This window comes from Marmota monax, unplaced genomic scaffold (assembly GCF_021218885.2).
Source record: "Marmota monax isolate L192 unplaced genomic scaffold, Marmota_monax_Labrador192_F-V1.1 WCK01_AAM20220418_F8-fsc00023, whole genome shotgun sequence".
Classification (NCBI taxonomy): Eukaryota; Metazoa; Chordata; class Mammalia; order Rodentia; family Sciuridae; genus Marmota; species Marmota monax.
In genome coordinates this window covers 2,738,717-2,759,146 of record NW_026692907.1, presented here as the reverse complement: position 1 = coordinate 2,759,146, position 20,430 = coordinate 2,738,717, and the positions used below count along the sequence as shown (strand labels likewise).

Genomic DNA, 20,430 nt, shown 5'->3' with positions numbered 1-20,430 from the left:
TACTTTCTTGAATCAGTATTGGGCAGTTAAGAGAAAAGAAAACAGCTTTCAGACACTTGCAGGTGATGCCAAATTGAGGAAGACTGGCTTTATAGGAGACTGACCTGTACTTCCTTCTCAAGTCCTGGCCTCCCTGTCCGCTCTTCCGCTAGGGTAGCTGGAGAAGAACTCCCATTAGACCACTGCAGCTTCTAGCTCTGCCACTGACTAGCTTCTGCCTCTTGGGACAAGTTAACCATCTCTCTTGGCCTCAGATTCATTGGTAAAATGGAAATGATAATACTTACATTACAGGGCTATTGTAAGAGTAAAGAGTTGATACATGTCAATAGATTAGAATAGTGATTTGTACAAAATGAATTCAGTAAATACTATTGCTAAATAGATATGTATGTATGTATGTAGAGATGTGTGAGAGAGAATCTATATGTCCTTCCTTCTTTTCCTCCCCTTTATTCTGTGTGTGTGTGTTTGTGCATGCATGTGCACAAGAGAAAGTGTGTGAACCCGTAACCTTCCTTCTCCTTCATGGGTTCAGTTCTCACTCTGTTTATCAAATGTCTTTGGTTTGAATTTAACTCAATAAATGATATCTATGAGATTCAGATCCTGCCTTCAAGTGGTTCAGTGGTTAAATAAAGCAAGATAGGTGAGTGAATATTGCTGTAAGTAGTTTATGTTAATCTCTTTATTGGAGGTATTTTGACAGAAGAGTAACTCACTCTTCCTGGGGATCTGGAAGCATGGTGGGAGTCTTCATTTCTTCTTAGCCTCTTTGGCTGGGCATCCCAATTTCAGGGATGTGATGTAAGTATTAATAAGATAGAGGCACTATCAATAAACATTTTCCCATTTTATATAAACAATATGAATCACATGTGGGGTTAGATCCAGCTTCTTTCACCAACTTGTTAATCATGTGATGCCTATAATCCCAGTGGCTTGGGAGGCTGAGACAAGAGAATCCCAAATTCAAAGCAACGGTGAGGCGCTGAACAACTCAGTGAGATCCTGTCTCTAAATAAGATACAAAATAGGGTTGGGAATATGGCTCAGTGGTTGAGTGCCCCTGAGTTCAATCCCCGGTACCAAAAAAACAAAAAAGAAAATCATGTGATCTTGACCAACCCCATAGCTTCTCTGAACCTGTTTCTTCTCAAAAATAAAAGTATAGATTATATGAAGTAATATGTCTACATACTAGTTAATAACACAAAAAGCTTTTTTTTTTTGATACTGGTGATTGAACCTAGGGGCTATTGTAAGAGTAAAGAGCACATCCCCCGCCCTTTATATTTTTTATTTGGAGACAACGAACGTCTAAGTTGCTTAGGGCTTCACTAAATTGCTGAGGCTGGCTTTGACCTTACAATCGTCTTGCCTCAGACTCCTGAACTACCAGGATAACAGGTGTGTGCCACTGTGCCTGACCAAAAAGCTAATTTGTGTGTGTGTGTGTGTGTGTGAGAGAGAGTTAAAAAATGCTCTGGGGAGGCTCAAAGCATTTTGGGTAATCACATGTCTCTTCTTTTTCTTTTTCTTTTCTCGTGTTAGGGATTGAGCCCAGGGCCTCACACATGCTAGGCAAGTGCTCCTACCACTGAGCTACATCTTAACCAGCCTGGATGTAATTGCTAGGGGGGCCTTTGTTCTTGCCAGAATGTGTTAAATGAATTACCTACTGAGTTTCATGTAAGAAAGGCTGATGCCATGGCTTACCATGTTTTATGACCCTCTACTCTGAAAGTGGAAGGCAAGTCCTCTAGGGCATGCTGCTCTGAGAGGAAGAGGAGAGTAGTATAGTGATATATTGAATGCTCCTGTTCCAAGGAGCTGCCAACTAGCACTTCCACCACCAAGGCAGTTATTTATGTAAGGAAGAAAGTGAAACTAGAGAATAGTTCAACAATTTATCAGTGAGTTGGAACTCTGTATTTCAGGAAGAGAAGGATCTCTAAATAGCATGCAGAACAAGTTAATCTGTACCCAGGGCATTTTAATAAATTTCCTAAAGAAATCAGTGTCAGCTCTTGTTTCGCTAAGGAGGAGGATGTGTTCTTCCAAGGGGATAGTTGGCTTTTATTTGATTGAAATGCTCAGTGTACTTACCATTGTGTCCCTCTGAAGTATCTCAGTTGTTTAATAATATAAGTTGTTAGTTATCAAATGAACTGTAAAAACTATATAGGAGGATACTAGTCATCACCACAAAGGTAGACACAGAAGATTCAGTAGTTCACAAACATTTATCAAGTGCCTGTTATGAGTCAGGTCCCACGCCCAGGAAATGAAGACTAGCAAGATGTGATCCCCCAGTCCATTGATGTAAATTGGCATGTTTAGAAAATCAGGACAGTTAGGTATCAGAAGTGCTCTGATAGTATGTTAAGCTCTGTTGGGGATGAAAACTGTGTCCTGTCGTCCGCAGTGTCCATAGCAGCTACCATCATCTATGCCTATGCGTGGCTGGTTCCTCTCGCCCTCTGGGGTTTCCTTGTGTGGAGAAACAGCAAAGTTATGAACATCGTTTCCTATTCGTTTCTGGAGATTGTGTGTGTCTATGGCTATTCGCTCTTCATTTATATTCCCACAGCAGTAAGTACCACACTGTGGAACAGACCCTGGGTGATGCTCTGTTCTTGGTTGAAAGTTCCACCAGGCATTGTTATTTCCAGCCTAACACTCATGTGCTCCTGACATTCCCCTTTGAATTTAAAGTTCAGCATGAACAGGGTTTGGGGTGAGTGCCAGATCATGAGCCCTTGGTTATGAAAGGGTCCATCTCAGTCTGCATGCTGGTGGCATTTCTCCAGCTTATACTGAAAACCAGACTGGCAGCGGGGGCCCAGCTGCTGATTGGCTGGGGGTATATAAACATATGTGCCTGGAATGAACAAATACCTCTCTGAAATGCCTCCAAGAAGCCTCTCCCTACCACCCTTTTCTTTTCTTTCAGATACTGTGGATTATCCCTCAGAAAGCTGTTCGTTGGATTCTAGTCATGATTGCCCTGGCCATCTCAGGATCTGTCTTGGCAATGACGTTTTGGCCAGCTGTTCGTGAGGATAACCGGCGCATTGCATTGGCCACAATTGTGACGATTGTGTTGCTTCATATGCTTCTTTCTGTGGGCTGCTTGGTATGGTCTCATTCCTGTATTCTTTTAGTGTGTATTATATGCAAATGCTCAATGACCTCAAATTGTTAGATGCAACAGTTCTTTTAAAATAGCCTCCATGAAGTCAACACTGTTTTAGACTCTCCTCTTCCCTCTTTAGAGGGAAGTGGTCTAAGTTAAAAGAATTTGATTGTAATCTCTGCCTTTACCTAGTTTCTGTAATCTGGTTAAGGTTTAGTGTCTTGCCACAGGAAGTGTGGGTGGACATGTGCCTCCGTATCGAGTTGGGGAGCAGGACTGGGGGGACTCTGCCTTTGGGTGCCTTGATGGTTTCCTGCGTGTATCTAGGAAGACTTATGACATTTGAAGTTTCATGGGTAGAGAGAATGAAGTCAAATACAGGACAGTGGAGTTGTTTTTAAAGTGGACCACATTTAGAGCAGGTTTTGAGTTCCTGTGTCTAGATGTCTTTTTAGGAAGAGCCTTTGCTTTTGATTCAGGCAGCTTTCACTTTTGGCTATGTGAGCTTGTATATAGTTCTATATTTCCCTGAATCTTAATTTCTTCCTCTGTTGTATGATAATAATTCCTGCTTGTAGTGTGTTTCTGAGGATGAAACAAAATAATACATAGAAAGCATTTAACATAGAACTTGTCTTATAAATGTCCATAAATTAAGTCCCTTTCCTTTCATCCTATGGAGACATGGCTGATCCCTTAAAATGCTGCAGTGCCCCTTCTGGATCCTTCTGTCTGTTGAGGAATAATGTCCTTTCTGTCATAACTTATTCACTCACTGTAATACCTTACACTGGCATCTTTCCATGACTCTCCTGAATTTTTCCCCATTGTATACTTTCCTGAGAAGTTGGTGAAGAGGAGGAGGCAGAAGAAAAAGAATTGTCTTTTAAAGCACTATAAGAACTAGCAAGGAGCAGGGAGGATTGAATACTGGAGTAGGGAAGTATTATAATTTTCTTTATTAATAAGAACCTATTTCATGTGGTACCTATGGCAAGATCTTTAACTCCTGTACCTCTAATTCCTTCTGGGATAAATGGCATTGAAGCTGCCCATCTTGCTGCTCAAGAACTTTCTAGAAGAGGGCATTACTAAGAAGTACAAAAGTCCAGGTGCAGTGGTACATGCCTGTAATCCCAGCAGTTTGGGAGGCTGAGACAGGAGGATTGGAAGTTCAAAGCCAACCTCAGCAACTTAGCGAAGCCCTGAGAAACTTAGTGAGACTCTGTCTCTAAATAAAATATAAAAAAGGGGTGGGGATGTGGCTCAGTGGGAAAGCACCCCTGAGAACCCCTGGGTTCAATCCCTGGTACCAAAACAAAAACGCTGGACTGGGAGGTGCATAGCATTGTGAACCAAGGCAACTTAACTCTTAGAACCTTGGTTTCCTCTTCTGTCAAAGAGATTCATATCTTCCTGGGCTTCTGTGAGATTCAGTGAGATGGCTGCAGAAGCCCTTCATATATTATAAAGTGTTCTTCAGAAGGAAAGATGTTAGGAAAAGAGACCCCATGTCATTAGAAACTGCCGGGGCCTGTTTGCTGCATATTGCTCCGTGGTGCCCCAGCAGAAGTGGTCCAAGGCCACACAACTCACACATAAACTAAAGCTTAAGTCTCTCATTCTCTTCATGGTGCCCTTTCATTGGTGCTGCTCACCAACTTCCCATGTTTCTCCTGAACTTTTTACCCATTATGTACCTGGTTGAGAAGTTGATGTGTGGCGAGGAGGTAGGAGAAAGGGCATCTGTTTAGCTCCCTGGGGTCTCCAGAGCAGGGCAGATTGGATTGTGGGGTAGGATGGCACGTTGGGAGCGGGACGACCTCTTGAAGGACAAGGTCCAGTTTTCTCCTTGTGGACAAAGGGAACCACCCTGTGGTCAGTTGTTTTGCTGCCCCCGACTCCCCACCCATTCTAGGGCCTGGGTTTTGTTTTCTGCACTGGAGATGGCCTCCTCCTTTTTCTTTTGGATGAGGACTAGCTTGGAAGTGAGGAGACTCAGTTCTAGTCCCAGTTCCACCACTCCCTGCTTTGGTTATTTCCCACTCTGCACTCCTGCCTCCTTACTTAGAAAAAGGAGCTGATCATGCACACCATAGTAACATTGTTACTGTTATAAGGATCAAGTGATATTTGTACCACAAAAAATATGACGTTGTACAGATGGGAGACATTATTATTATTATCAGAAGGGCAGAGAGAGGAATTGGCAGGGGAGTCATTTAAGCTGAGGGGCACCAGCTAAACCAGACAGCCTGGCTTCCTCAGACTCTCCTGGGAAACATGGATTGGTGTTTTTGCCTTATGGCAGTGAAGCACGTGACAGTCCCACACCTGCTGAGGGCCCCTTGGTGATTGTACATGCAAGTGATCTCTGAAGTTTTTACTGGAACACACCTGGCAGGATGGCTAAGAAAGCACCCAGAGGATACATCTTTGGCTGGGATGTTTAGAGCAGTATTAAGCCTCTGTTTATGTGGTTATGGCTCATAGAGGAACCTGAGTCCTATCTCTACTGTGTGCCTTCCCTGAGGCCTCTGCAGTACAGATCTGAGACCAGCCTAGACCTGGTGCCAAATTGTAGCCATGTGGGAGGATAGAAGACCCTGAACCATGGAGGTGGACAGAACTGGATTAGAATCCCAGCTCAGACACACAGTTGTATAGCCCTAGGAGAATCTGAGTCTCAGCTTTCTCATCTTTAAAATGGGGATAGATTTTCCTACTAACAGGTTTCTGAGCTGACTAATGATTATGTGCCTGGTGCATAGTAGGTGCTCCCAAAATGGTATCTGAGGTTGTTATTAAGCACTTGTTGAGTTAACATATAGAATGAAAGCTTGTTCAAGAAATGGTGTTTAGAGGTCATTTTTTTTTTTTTTTTTAATCATTCAGTTTTACAGATAAGAAAACAGGCCCATGAGTTGGGGCTGGGGCTGAGTGGTAGCGCACTTGCCTGGCGTGTGTGAGGCACTGGGTTCAATTCTCAGCACCATGTATAAATAATAAAATAAAGGTCTATCAACAACTAAAAAACTTAAGGAACTTATTATTTAAAAAAGAACAAAAGGAAGAAAGAAGGAAAGAAAACAGGCCCATAGGGTGGAGGGGCTTGTCCAGAGTATAGTGCAAGTTAGTGGCACAGCGGGCTGTAGAACCAGGGTCTCTTGGCTTTTCCATCTGAAGACGGGTTCCTCCCATAGCCTGGAAGAGCACCACCCACCTGCACCTGCACCATGGGCCTTTGTGCTCCTGCAAGAGGACTGGAGGAGTCCTGAATGGTATGGGCAGTATGGCCTCTGTCCTCAAGTTTGGGACTGTTTTTCTATACCCCAGAAAACAGCTGCAGGAAGGGGCCCTGGGAGGAAGGCTTTTAAAAGTAGTGGAATTGCCCTCAGAATGTGACAAACTACGTGAAGTCTGCTGAAAAAGGCATCAGTGGAAAACTGAAAAGGTCTGTTAAGGAGTTAAGGAGAAATAGGATTGTGCTGGGGAAGCGTCAGTATGTGGTGTTGGTGCCCTCTTCTGGCTGATAGAGAGCACAGCTGCTGAAAAATTGTTCTTGTGTTGGAGGCTTTTTAACTTCTCACCTTCCTAAGGCACTGAACCAAGGGGGAGCCATGAGCACTTTTGGTTCTTTTTTTGTGTGGGGAAGGGCACATAGAGATTGAATCCAGAAGCGCTTTACCCCTGAGCTATATCCCAGGCCCTTTTTAGTTTTTGAGACAGGGTCTTACTAAGTTGCCCAAGCTGACCTTGAACTTGAGATAGTCCTGTCTCAGCCTCCTGAGTCTCTGGGATTACAGGTTCGTGCCACTGCACCTGGCTCAGTGGTTCTTGATACACCTTTCCTTTGAACAACCAGTGTTCAAAGCTAGTAAGACTGGTATTTTCTTGGGCTAAAGTTAGGATTCTCAGACCTTGAGATAGCAGGGAGGACCCTCCTTGATGTCTTCCCTCCTCTACCTCCTGATTTTTGACAGTTAAGTTACAGGTGGTGAGTGGAAGCACTTATCTAACCTTTCATTTCCTAGCTGAAGAATTAGGAGGGGAAGCATGCCTAGCATTTTCTTTTCAGGGTCTTTTCAGAAAGCCAACTAATGGTTTAGCAGCAATCTGTCATAGTTCAGTTCATTAGGTACTAATTGTTTACATAGTGTGCCAAACTCTGTGCGGGGTGGTAGTGACACAGAAGCAAAGACAGATCATCTTTGCACTGAAGGAGAGACTAGAATTAGGAACGTGTACTTTGGAGTCAGAGGGACCTACCTTTGAGACCTGGCTCCACCACCCATGTACTATGTGTACTTGATCAAACAACAGTGTCTCTGAACCCAAGTTTCTTCACCTGTCAAATAAAGAAAATTGTAATGACATCACAGGGTTGTAAGAAGGATTTAGTGAACAATAAATGGTAGCAGCAGATGAGTAATTGAGAAAGACATAAACAGATAGTTGCAGGTCAGTGTGGTCATAAATATGGCAGGGGGATTGTGGGGACTGAGGACCATGGTGTCTTAACTTTCTCTTCATGCCTCTCTTCTTTCAGGCATACTTTTTTGATGCACCAGAGATGGACCATCTTCCACCAGCTACAGCTACTCCAAACCAAACAGTCGCAGCAGCCAAGTCCAGCTAGCAAGGAAAGTAAGAGATTGTATTTTCATCTTGTGTGTGGTGTAGTAAAAAGTGGGTAGCATCATCAGTTCTGCTACTGTTGGAGTCAAGAAGAGAGAGGGCGAGACCCTTTTGTCTTTGCACACTATTTCATGTGGTATGTCTGTGTATACGTCCCTCTTGTTGAAAGCTTCAGTTCTGATATTGGTATCAATTTGGTCTCATAGAATTGGGGAACATGAGCTCTTAGATTCTGCAGTAAGAGAAGCCCCTCCTTTGCCCTGGGATTCCCCCTCCCCTACTCCTTGTACCCTTGCTAAAGTTAGGATGGGTTTCTTCTATTTCCTAATAGACCTGCTGGTTTTTCTAGCGTTTCTGTGACTTCTCAGGCTGCCTTCAGACCCTGAGTTGATGCCTCTTGAATTAATCCTGGAGTCCTCCAAAGGCTTCTAAATTGTTATGCCTCATTTAATACCAGGGCCTCTGAGGTGATTCCATTGTCAATGGTGGCTGAGTGGGTCAGAGTATAGGGAAGAGACTTCAGGATTTGTTCCTTGCCTCCCTCTATTACTTCCTCAGCGTCCAGAGCTGTGCTCATGCTGAATTTGTGTGTGTGTGTGTGTGTGTGTGTGTGTACACACGCACGCATGTTGCTAGGGCCCAAGCCCAGGCTTTGTTCACACTAGGCCAGCACTCCACCACTGAGCCACTTCCCCAGCTTCAACTTTTTGCCATTGCTGGAACATATCATGTCTTTGTGCTTGGAGTTACAGTTGTCTAGAATGTTTATTCCCTTCCAGTAGCTATCACTCACCTTGTGATCTCATTACACTTTGCACACATCACTCTCTTATGGTGCTTGACATACTAATTGTGTGTCTGTCTGTCCATTAATTTGGTCATTTAGTCTTTCATTTGTCTTCTGTGTATCAGTGTCCATGAGAGCAAGGGATAGGTTTCTTTCTGGTGTACAGTGGGTGCTCAGTGGCATTTATGGCATGAATGAATGAAGCAATACTCTGCACAGGATCTCACTGTGGGCCCAGAACCTGTACTGTTTTGTAATCACTTGCTGACCTTTTTGCCCAAGCTGTTCTCACTCTTATAGCAGTGGGGTATATACAGAGATCAGGGGCTTTACTGTCAAATATAATTAAATTAGATCCTGTTTCTACCCATGTACTTGCAGTGTGCCTTGGGAAAGGGGTTTACTGTCTTTGAGCCTTAGCTAACTTATCTATAAAACATGGATGATACGACCTATGTTATAAGGTGGTAGTAAAGATGAGAAACTAGAAGTGGTATTTATAAAAGCTTCTGGCACATAGTTAAGGTATTCAATAATAAAATCAATGCTACCTCCCTGCTGAAAGCAGGCCAACAAATTGTACTGAAATTTGGTGGATCCGCCTAACTTTCTCTTGATCCTTAATTTGCTTTTTGGAAAACATGTTTGGAAAACAAGACTTCATGTTATAGGCCCTGCAGACTGACAAGATGTGGCTGGTCAAAGTTGCCTCCAGTGACCTCATTGCTAAGACAGTCTCCCTCGCTGATGGAATGATATGGGAACTATTGTAAAATGTCACAGGTCATCATCTTCCCATCTTCTCATGGGTAGATGTTAGAATAAAAAATGGTCAGAGCCTTGAGAGAGAGTATGGGCTTCCATAATCATTTTACAATAAGGAGGCTTGGGCAATAAAGCACAGTACCTTGCCCAAAACCACTGAGTTTTGTGACAAGCTAACATGCATATATTATATTTCATTATATAGAAGATTTCCAGGTCAATTTCTCAGTGGTTTTCTTACCAGTCCTGTTCACCCATAGTATAGATGAAGTGGCAGAGCTGGAATTTGATTACTAAGATCACCTGCTGCTTGGAGGCAGAACTAGGACTTGAACCTAGGTCTTAGAAGCCCATTTTGAGTTCTGCTCCTGTTTTTGATTGATGTTCTTTTTACCACTAAAATTCACAGGCTACACTGCTGGCATTTGGCCTTTTTTGGAGCCCTCCTTTGATAATCTAGAGATGGCTATAGTTCAGAGGTCCCCACATATCTTTGACTTTATGTCCTCTCACTGAGTTTGAGTCCTATACTACTTATCTGTTGCTGACTAACAATATCAACTCAAATTCACCTTTTCACAGAATCTGGGCATAGCTTAGCTTGCTCCTCTCCTTCAGGTTCTCTTGCAAGGCTGCAATCAACCGTGATCCAGGATTAGGGTCTCATCTGAAAGCTAGACGGGGGAAATATCTTCCCATCTCACATAATGTTGTCAGGATTCATTTCCTTGTAGCTTGTTAGGATGAGGGCCACCTTGCTGACTGAAAGTCTTCTGGAAGCCATCCTTTGTTCCTTACCATGTGGGCCTCTTCATTTGATGGCTACTTCATCAAAGTCATAAAGCAAGAAAGAAGTAGTCTTACATAATGTAAATGTGGAAGTGACAGTTGTCACTTTGTTGTATTCTATTAACTAGAAGCAAATCACAGGTCTTGCCTACATTCAAGAGGAGGAGATTACACAAGGGTACAAATACTTGGAGACAGGGATCATTGAGGCCATTTTTTAGTCTGCCACAAGCACTAACCAGTGATATGTGTATATTTGAATTATTTGCACATACTATCATCAGTTTATATACTATTTTAAATATATTTTTTTTTAGTTATCAATGGACCTTTGTTTTATTTATTTATATGTGGTGCTGAGAATTGAACCCAGTGCCTCACATATGCCAGGCAATTGCTGTACCACTGAGCCACAACCCAATCCCTATTAAAGTTTAATTCTATTTAAAATACATGAACTGTAAGTAGAAGTTCTATTTTCCTTTCACTACCTCAGTGGATTGGTTGTGGAGCCTGCTACCTTAGGATGAGCAGATGACAGCTTATTTGCATTAGAGTTTCTTGTCTATACACTAATTTAGCTCATCCTACAGATGGGCTCCATTGACTGTTGGCAGAGAAGGCCTAGGGCATGCTGGGTCCCTTCCTTAGACTGGAGTCCATGGCAGAAAAAAAATGGATTCATATGTATTTGACTTGGTCTCTGTGGTGCCTGGACTCATGCCCAACTGGCACTTATGGTGCAGGGGCTAGACTCTTGTGGGGAGGGTGGATGAGCCTTTGTAAGATGAAAACACAAGTCAGGCTGAGTCCTTTACCTAAGGACCATTTACTCCCTCACTCACATAGTTAGTGGCCCCTGTGAGCCATGCCTTGGAGACTTTGAAAGTCAGATACAGTGTCTGCCTCAAGGAGCCTCAGTCTGATAGGGAGAATAGTCTAACAGGTAATGCCATGTTGTGTGGAATGTGCCTTAGGCAGGTTGTCAACTGAGGACTGTGGGAGACACAGTGACTCAGACAGCTTCCCAAGAGGCTCTAATTTGAACTAGGTCCTGAAGATTAGGTAGAAGCAATTAGTTTCCTGTTGTTCTAAAAATAGTAGTCAGCTTCCCATGGCTTTTGTGAAGGTGAAGATATAGGTTGATCAGTGAGATCTGATGACACCATGTGGGCCCACATCTCTAAGCATAAGAAAATTTGAGCCCAGCTAGATAGGGACAGAGATGAGAACACGGTGGCAGCACTTGCCTGGGCCTTTCCCTTGACCCAGAATATCCACCATCAGCCCCATTAATGGCTTTCTTGTCCTGGTCCTGAGCTGGGGCTTCAGTTCCTTCTTTGCAGTTTGTTGTAAAGTCTCCATACCAAGAACCCCAGTGCTGTAACCCTTCAGAGAGTTAGAGCAGTGTCTGAGAAGAGCCTGGCCTTTGGGCCCTTGGAGATTTCACACCCTGGTTTACACCGATTTGACACCTCTGGGCTTTGCTCAGATCTGTAAACTTGGGTGTCAGCACCTCCATTTGGGTGTCAAGTCTCCAAATGAGATAGTGATGAACAGCTTCTTTGCAGCCTCCCTGGCAGAAGCATCAATTGCTTTGCCAATAAGAGGAACTGTCCAGAGCCCTGGGCGCTGCAGATTTATGAGCTGGCTGTGCCTTCTACTGTAATCTCTGGACTCCCAGCTTTCACTGAAAAAGAATGGCTTCTAATCTCAACGATAACCTTCCCCACGTAAATCTGTGCACTGGAAGGCTTAGCCTGGAACGAGTTCCTGGGAGAGCATTAACCCCTCCTCACCCTGTAACCTGAGGATTCTAGGGGAGCCTCTAATTACTTGTAAGCAGGGAAGCTTCCCTACATAAATCATTGAGATAGTATAAAGAATGTCTGGTGTCAGTCCTTTCTTTTTCATTAACTTGTAACCCGAAGGCCACTGCCATTTCTTCTCTGAGCCAAGACCCAGGTAAAAATCCTGGAAACTACCTGGGAAGCTCTGCTTTGGCTTGAGGGATAGTGTTCATGAAGGACTGCATCCAGAGTGGGCTGCCTTCCCATGGGCGGTGACCAGTGTGTCTGTCCAGAGGAGAGCAGCCAGCAGATAATTGTACTGCAGTGTGATAAGGGATTTAATAATAGATGAACAAAAGGCTTCTGGAGAGTTCTTTGTAATTCAAACCCTCCTGATTTGATACACAGGGTTTGTATGCAATTATCCTTTCACTCACTCATGTTGAGAGTTTATAAGGTATAAACCATCTTATTGGTTTATGCATATCAGTTTTTAAATTCTGAAATCAGCTTTAACTCAATGTTGTAATCCCCTTTAGCCCCATATCCAAACTGCATGATTTCATACCATTGCTGACACTATTATCTATGCTTTGCAAATCAACTGGTTCTAAAATATCCCTGTGCAAAGAATCTGTTTTTGGTCCCTGGGATATTTCTTTCTTAATTTTCTTCTTAGTTCTCTTTGGGGGAACCTGGAGTGGCAAATACAGCACAATAACCTTGACTTTTTTTTAACTTGGTAGAAAATTTGAACATAGGCAAAAGTAGAATGAATAGTAAATACAAATTTACCATTTATTTTGTGCTAATTGTTTCAACAATTGCCAATTCATGGCCACTCACCTACTCCCCATCTTTTTCCTCTGTCTTGTTTTGAAGCAAATCTAAGATATCCTATTATTTCATCCATACATATTTAAATTCAATATCTATAAAACAGAGACTCTCTTAAAAACATAATCATCAATGATGACAGCACACACCTATAATCCCAGCCACTTTAGAGATTTGGAGGCTGAGATATAAGGATTGCAAGCTTCAGCAACTTAGGGAGACTGTTTGGGAAAAAAAAAGAGGGGTGTGCTGGGGACATAGCTCAGTGGTAGAGCACACTGGTTCAATCTCAGTACAGTGGGAGAGAAGGGAAGGTAACAACCACAATAACATAATGACATCTAAAAAATAACTTTAATATCAAGTATGCTTCAATGTTTGAATTTCATACCATAACTTTTTTTCAGCTTGTTTAATTCAGATCCAAATAAGGTCCATTCATTGCAACTTTTTGATGTATCTAAATTACAGATTCCTACTCCATTTCCCTGTTAATTTTTTCCATTTATTTGTTGAAGAATGTTTATACTGTTGTTTCTCTCTGTATGGGTTTTGCTGATCGTATTTCCATGATTCATTTAAGAAGTTGTTCTGTTCTTTGAATTAGTAGTTGGTTCTAAAGGATTGATCAGATTCATGGGGATTTTTCTACTTTATGTTTACTGCTGTATACTTCAATCCCCAAACTCAATGTCAAATTATCTCTCTTTCATTTTAGTGGCCATTAACAAGCAATGCCTAGATCTGTTATTCCATTATTCCTATCTTTCTTCATTTTTAAGAATATTTTATTAGTCCTTTATTTTTATGTGGTGCTGAGAATCGAACCCAGGGCCTCACACATGCTAAGCATGCACTGTACTGCTGAGCCACAACCCCAGCCCTCTTCTTTATTAATTAGGACAAAAAAGGTCTCCCTTCATCTACTGTTTGGTGATCCAGCAGTATAGTTTGTATAAGAAAGGCAAGATAAATGATTATTCTTTTTAGTTTACCTCTTTTCAAAATAGTTGGTTTGCAAGTACTCTTCAGCAGTGACCCATTAGCTCTAGCCTACCGCAAGTGTTATCTTTATTGATGTTCAAAATTTCCCCTTTTTGGCTATTTGGAGCCTCTACAGATTGGCTTCTGGGTTGTCTTGACATGGCCTGGGAGTCACTGATAACTATATTGCTATCAATTATGACAAATGTCCCTGGCTTATTTTGAATATTTCCTGTTCTACATCAAGCCTTTTCTTTCAGTGGGGAATAAGTATTTCAGGATCATATACTGAAGCTTGTGGTGCTCACTGCAGTGGCTTGGCATTGTTGGCAGGCCTATTTAGTGTTCAAAACCAGGAAATAATATTTATCTGCTTGTTTGATATTTGCTTTTAAAACAGATACACTGTGAGTTCATACTGATGCTTCCGATTTCTGTTTAATATTACAAAGTTTTTACCGAATTCTCTTATATTTTTATCTCCTTTCTCCCTAAGATCTCACTTCTCAATGATGCCACTAATGACAGAATTGGAATATCACATGAGTATTTACTTGTTTTATCCACCATATGCTCACAACAATCTAATAATAGTATAAACACTACCACTAATTATTGGAAATATTACTTTAAAATCTTTTAAGAATTTTCTTTTTAAGTTCTGGAATGCCCTTCCTTGCCTTATGTACTTGGCAATTTCAGAAGGATCCACTTCAGATTCCCTCTCCTCAAGGGTGTGTGTGTGTGTGTGTGTGTGTATGTATGTATGTGTGTTGTGTGTGTATGTATGTATGTGTGTTGTGTGTGTGTGTGTGTGTTTTATTTCTCCAGGTAATATTACTTACTTCCTTCCCTGCTTTTTTATTTTTATTTTTTTGGTACTAGGGATTGAACCCACCAGGGCTGCTTAGCCACTAAGTCACATCCCCAGCCCTTTTTCACATTTTATTTTAGAGACAGGGTCTCGCTGAGTTGCTTAGGGCTTTGCTAAGTTGCTGAGGCTGGCTTTGATCCTCCTGCCTCAGCCTCCTCAGTTGCTGGGATTATAGGTGTGTGCCACCACGTTGGCTCTATAGTCTTGTTCAGCTCTTAGTATGTTTTTCTGTTATGGTAATTTTCTTATTTACTGTAACTTCCTGGGGGCAGAGCTTTATTTACCAATATGGCTCTGCACCCAGCAAGCACTTACAGCAAGCTTGATCTTGAACAGATGCTAATTAGTATGCACATAATGTGACGCCCAAAATTTCCCTGGCCAAGTTACTAGGGAAGTTTTTATTTGTTTATTCACTGGGTCTGATCTGTGCTAGGTACCAAGGCTACTGGGATGAACAATGGAGATGGACCCTCTACATCCCAATTGTATATCTCATGCATTGCACAGACTAGAAGGCCCCTCTAAATTAAAGAGATAGGACTATGGAAACTTCTGATTGGAATACCCCAGATCAAGCAGTGATGACACTGGCCAGGTTTGGGTACAGGGCTGGGGCAAGGAAAGGAGCAGAGAATGCTCATGCCATAGTGGCGAGGACCTAAGCAACTTAGCAAGACCCTCTCTCAAAATATAAAAAAGACTGAGGATGTTGCTCAGTGGTTAAGCACCCCTGCGTTCCACCCTCATACCAAATAATAATAATGATAATAATAATAATAATAATAATAAACCTGACCATGTCTTTGTATCACTCACCTACTTAAAAACTTCTTTTCTGCTTTGTATTATCTAAATAAGAAAGCCCAAACTATTTGAATTGCCATGATCTGCCCTTAAGGTATGTCCTGCCTCCTACCCTTGTGTTTAACCCTGGGTTTCAACTATCACAAACAGCTTCCACCACCCAAATCTTTTCAAGTCCTTTCACACCATTTTACCAGCCCTTTTCTAGTTCCTAACACAGTGCTGCCACAGAGGAGAGAAAGAAGGCGGGTGAAGGTAGTTTGAGGATCTGGGTAGGAGACAGTCACTGGATTTCCAAATACAGGAAAACTTTAAAAAATGTGATCTCCCATCTAATGTGAGCTCAACTTCAAGCACAAAAATCAGGACTCAGGGCTCGAGATTTTGGGAGCTGGTGACAGCAGATAGTTTCTGGTGTTGAAGTTACACCTTTAAACATTAAGTACCCTTTTCTAAAATTTACCTGTCTGTGAGGGAGAAGCTTTATTTTGAAAGTCACTTTTTTGTTTTTCAGTTCTCTTTATGTTTTTGGGAGCATGGTTCTTCTGGACATGGCCTCCGTGGCAGGAATGCAGAATGGCCAAGGCTGGCAGGAGACTGATAGATGGTGCCATACTGGATGAAGCCTCATCACCTGTTTAATAAACAAAAATTAAAATATTACTCTGAGGGTGTAGCTCAGTGCCAGAAAGCTTGCCTGGCATGTGTGAGGCTCTGGGTTTGATCCCCAGCACCATTTAAAAAAAAACCCACAAAAATTAAATGTTGTTGAGCAGATGTGTCTTTAAGCCCTTCTTTTCCACCCATCAATCACTGCTGTGACTGTGTGCTGATTGGCAATGAAATGGGACGGGATAGGTTAGGCATGCTCAGATGCCTTCCTGTTCGCCTCCCAGTCAGATGATGTGCTTCACTGGAGGCCACTCCTAACACCTGAGATACATCTTTCCTAACTTCTACAGTATTTTCTCTGAGTTATGTACAATTACCTAGGTGATCCTACTTGCTCCAAATGCTTGCTGCGCTAAAGTAGCCGAACAGTATGATTTTGGGTTGGGATTAATTGGGAACTTGGAAAATTGTCTTGTTAACTTGATATTGGGCAACTGAACCTAATGGTTGCAAAATAAATACCTCACACAATGTCTGTGTCTGCATTTCATGGCTTTGACCTCAAGTTTTTCTTTGAGGTTTTATCTTCAGCGTGTTGGAGGCTGCTGGGAATCTGATTTAAAGTACTAGTTGCAATGATGCATGGGTTAAAATGGAGAGCTGAATTTTTCCTCCTGTAAGTATATAACATTAGATCTAAAGAACATATTTATTTGCAACCCATTTTGACATATGAGTTTTAGAAATTTTTCTTAGGGTTCTTTGAGTGCTTCAAGGTGGCAAGACTTCCTGACTAGAGTATATTAAAGGGAGAAACCAGTGAGCAAGCCATGGCTTAATCACATTAGTAGTTTTATTTTCCTCACATAAATAGAAGTTTAGAGAGAGTCTGAGGTTACTATGGCTGCTCCATGATGTCATCAGATGTTCCAGTGACTTCTTTTTGTTTTTCTTGTGTTCAGCAGTCTTGACCATGACTGTCATCATCTGATCCCAAGATACCTGTAATCCAGCAAGTGTAGGTAGTGCACATCCTGGCTCTCGCCGAAATCATGTGTATGATCTTTCAGGCTCAGCAAAGGCTTTACCAGACAGTCCTTGAGGGGAAAGCAGTCCTCTCAGATTAGGTGTAAATCCAGTGCTTTACTTAGTTCATGCTCTTAGGTGTATCTGCATTTCTAGCTCAGGCTTCTCCATTTGAAGGCCTCTTTATAAAAGTAAAGGAGAAAACTCAGCTGCTCAGGAGGCTGAAGCAGGAGGATTGTGAGTTCAAAGCCAGCCTCAGCAATTGAGCAATTCCCTAAGCAACTAAGGGAGACCCAGTCTCTAACTAAAATATATAAAGGCTGGGGATATGACTCAGCGGTAAAGCACCCCTGGGTTCAATCCCAGCACCACCCCCCCAAAAAAAAACAAAGTGAAGGAGAAGAGCCCTAGCTATGGCCTCTCTCAGGTGCCGCTGCTGAGACTAACTTATTGAGGGTGGGTGGGGGAGATAGCTGAAAATACTTTTCTTCACTTTCAATATTCAGTACTTTTCTGTCCCTAACCCTTCCCTCTTTCCCTCTCTCTGGCTCCTGGGTCTATAAAGTGGCAGAGGCCTTTTGTTTAGGAATCCCTTGGCAGTGAGACAATTCCCACGTCTGCATGAATCCACTTGACCCTTGCCTGACATTGTTCCATGGGGAAAAATGGATGATTAGGGAGGCTGGTGCTTTCTCCACTTGAGTTTCTTGCTTAAACCATGTGGTAAGGCACTGGAGTCTTAAATGTTATTTTCATTTTCATTTGTCGTTCTTAATCAACTGTTCTCCTCTAACACATAACAGTTCAGCTCTCTCCTGCTCAGCTCAGCTCTTGACAGGCAGCAAGAAGGGAAAAGACAAAAGAAGCCAGCTAGTCGAGTTGGCCTGCCTTTTAATGAGCTTCTGCCAAATCCCACCTATTGTCCTTTGCTTGTATCTTATTGGTAGCTATGTGTCACATGGTTTCCCCTAGCTGAGAGGGAGGCTGGCAGAATGCTTGTTGGCTGGGCACACTGCCACCCTGCATGAAGTGTTAGTAAGGAAGGAAAGAAGAATGGGTTTTAGATAGGTAATGACGTCAGCTTGGATATCCTACTTTTAGAAAAGCTAATGGATGGTGGTTTGTTCATTGTCAGTTTGCAATTTTTGGCTGGCATTGTATAAAGAACTGAGAGAGCATGCCTGTAATCCCAGCTCCTGGGAGGCTGAAGCAGGAGGATCACAAGTTCAAGGCCAGCCTGGGCAACTTGGTGAGACCATTTCAAATTAAAATTTAAAAAAGGGCTAGGGATGTATGTCAGTGGTAAAGTGCTTGCCTAGCATTCTTGAGGCCGTGGATTTGGACCCCATCACTGGCGGCTGCCGGGGCAGAGTGAGAATTGAGAGGAAAAACATCTATGAAAAAAAAATCTATGGCACAAATGTTTTTGTAACTCCATGAATTTGCTCATGAAAACAGAGCAACCAGGATAGCAGTGGACATCTACAACAAATATGGGTGATAAGATATCCCCACAAATCCCCAAATTCAAGTAGATGGAATGACTAGCAGCTCTAAGACTTGTGTGATATCAGCATTTCTGAGGAAAGAAGCAGATGCAAACAACAAGGTGTCTGAGAAATTTAAGAATAAGGGAACCCCAAAATAGCCAACAGGTGCCCCCTGGAAAGCACAGTGGAACACTAGGAGAAGGGCTGCAGAAACCGGGGTTTTGTATAACTCATTTTGTAGCCCAGGTCCTGGGAGCTCTCCAAACTGACCAAAGGTGCTTCCCAGAACACAGAGAAAATACTGCAGGGAACAAAACACAAGTAGGCTGGAGGAGGATATTTGGGACAGAAGAAAGAGAAGTCCAGATACTTGTGGGGGAGGGGAACAGAGCCAAGGGATCCCTGAGAGCTTGAAACACTTTGTGAAAACAGAAAAGGAAGCTGTAGAGCCTAGAGTTTAGAAAAGCTGCTCTGACTCACCTCTCCCTCCTAATTGTGAAGGAAAATTAGTTCCATGTAAAAAAAGAGCAACAGAGGACTGCAGTCCAACATCATAATGAAGTTATTTTAAGAAAAATGAGAACAAGGAGTAGAATAACATCCCTGATGGGGATGGACACATTCCATCCAGGCTTGCCCACAAAACCAGGTCAGCTATAACTTAGTGTTTCAAAATGAGCTACGAGAAAATAGAAGATGGTATAGTACATGAAAGAAAATCAGAGTTGTAAAGCAGGGACTGTAACTCAGTAGTAGAGCACTTACCTGGCATGTATGAGGCACTGGGTTCAATCCTCAGCACCACATAAAAATAAATAAAGATACTGTGTCATCCACAGATTTTATTTTACTGTCTGTTCGTAGGTAACAGTCTCCTTTGTAAACAACCTAGATTTAATAGTGAGAAAAACTATGTATGATTGAAGCCTGGGTTATACCCTCTGCTTGTACTATATGGGTTTCCCTTATGGATCTCCCTCTCTTCATTGATCTTCTCCCTGAGCTCTAACCCCCATGAAGCAGACAGCAGCCAACCCACCAAGCAGCTAACAAGAAGTACAACCTGGCTCCAGAAAGGAGGAGACTGAGCTTTCCTATCAATTTGCTGAACCTTTCAAATTCTTCCCTAAGGCTTGGAGCTTCCCCCCCACCCCAATGTACCAGATGTACCCTGAGACATGTGTTCTTGTGTCCTCCATGCCCCACAGGGAAATATCATCCATAGGTCTTGAATTTACTTTCTTGTTTCATAAGAGACAATGGATGTCCAAGGAACTGTCTTTCAAAATAAATTTCTTTATTTTGTCTTTGCAATGCTAATCACATTTTAATCAAGAGTTTGCAGCCTTCTCGCTTGGAAGGATTGAATTTGAAACTTACCACATGGGGAGAAAGAAGTGTTATTTATCACCACCACCCCTTATATTTTTTAAGACTATAAAATATAAGACTATGGGCTGGAGTTATAGCTCAGTGGCAGAGCAGTTGCTTCACCCATGTGAGGCCCTGGGTTTGATCCTCAGCACCACATAAAAATAAAGATATTAAAAGATATATAAGACTATATAATAAGTGAAGGATTTGAAATAAACACTTTAGGGGAATTATGGCTTATTTAAAAATATTAGAGCAATTTGAAAGCAAAATGTAATTCCCATGGGCATCCCTGAATGATGTTGGGGAAGAGAGTGGTGGCTTAAGACGAGTGTCCAGGTTTTTCCAGGATCTCCCATTATTCATAGGTTAGATCTTCTTTGCCTATTTTTTTCTATTTGTCACTTTAAAAAATCATTTTTAGGGCTGGATTGTAGCTCATTGGTAGAGTACTTGCCTACCATGCGTGAGGCACTGGGTTTGATCCTTAGCACCATATAAAAAAAAAAAAATAAAGA

At 42.2% G+C, this 20,430-nt stretch overlaps 1 protein-coding gene across 5 annotated transcripts in view; it reads left to right on the top strand.

Annotated features, from left to right (window-relative positions):
• Positions 1 to 20,430, top strand: part of Yipf1 (Yip1 domain family member 1) — a 40,611-nt gene that overhangs the window by 17,794 nt on the left and 2,387 nt on the right. For 4 of the 5 annotated variants that reach the window (XM_046450863.2, XM_046450864.2, XM_046450861.2 and 1 more), the window contains 4 exons: positions 2,429 to 2,595; positions 2,957 to 3,139; positions 7,689 to 7,786; positions 15,925 to 16,553. In XM_046450863.2, the coding sequence (XP_046306819.1) occupies positions 2,429 to 2,595; positions 2,957 to 3,139; positions 7,689 to 7,778 (440 nt within the window). In that variant the 3' untranslated portion in view covers positions 7,779 to 7,786; positions 15,925 to 16,553. Of the gene's footprint in view, positions 1 to 2,428; positions 2,596 to 2,956; positions 3,140 to 7,688; positions 7,787 to 15,924; positions 16,554 to 20,430 lie in introns of those variants that run through there. The other variant, XM_046450862.2, reaches the window with a different exon arrangement.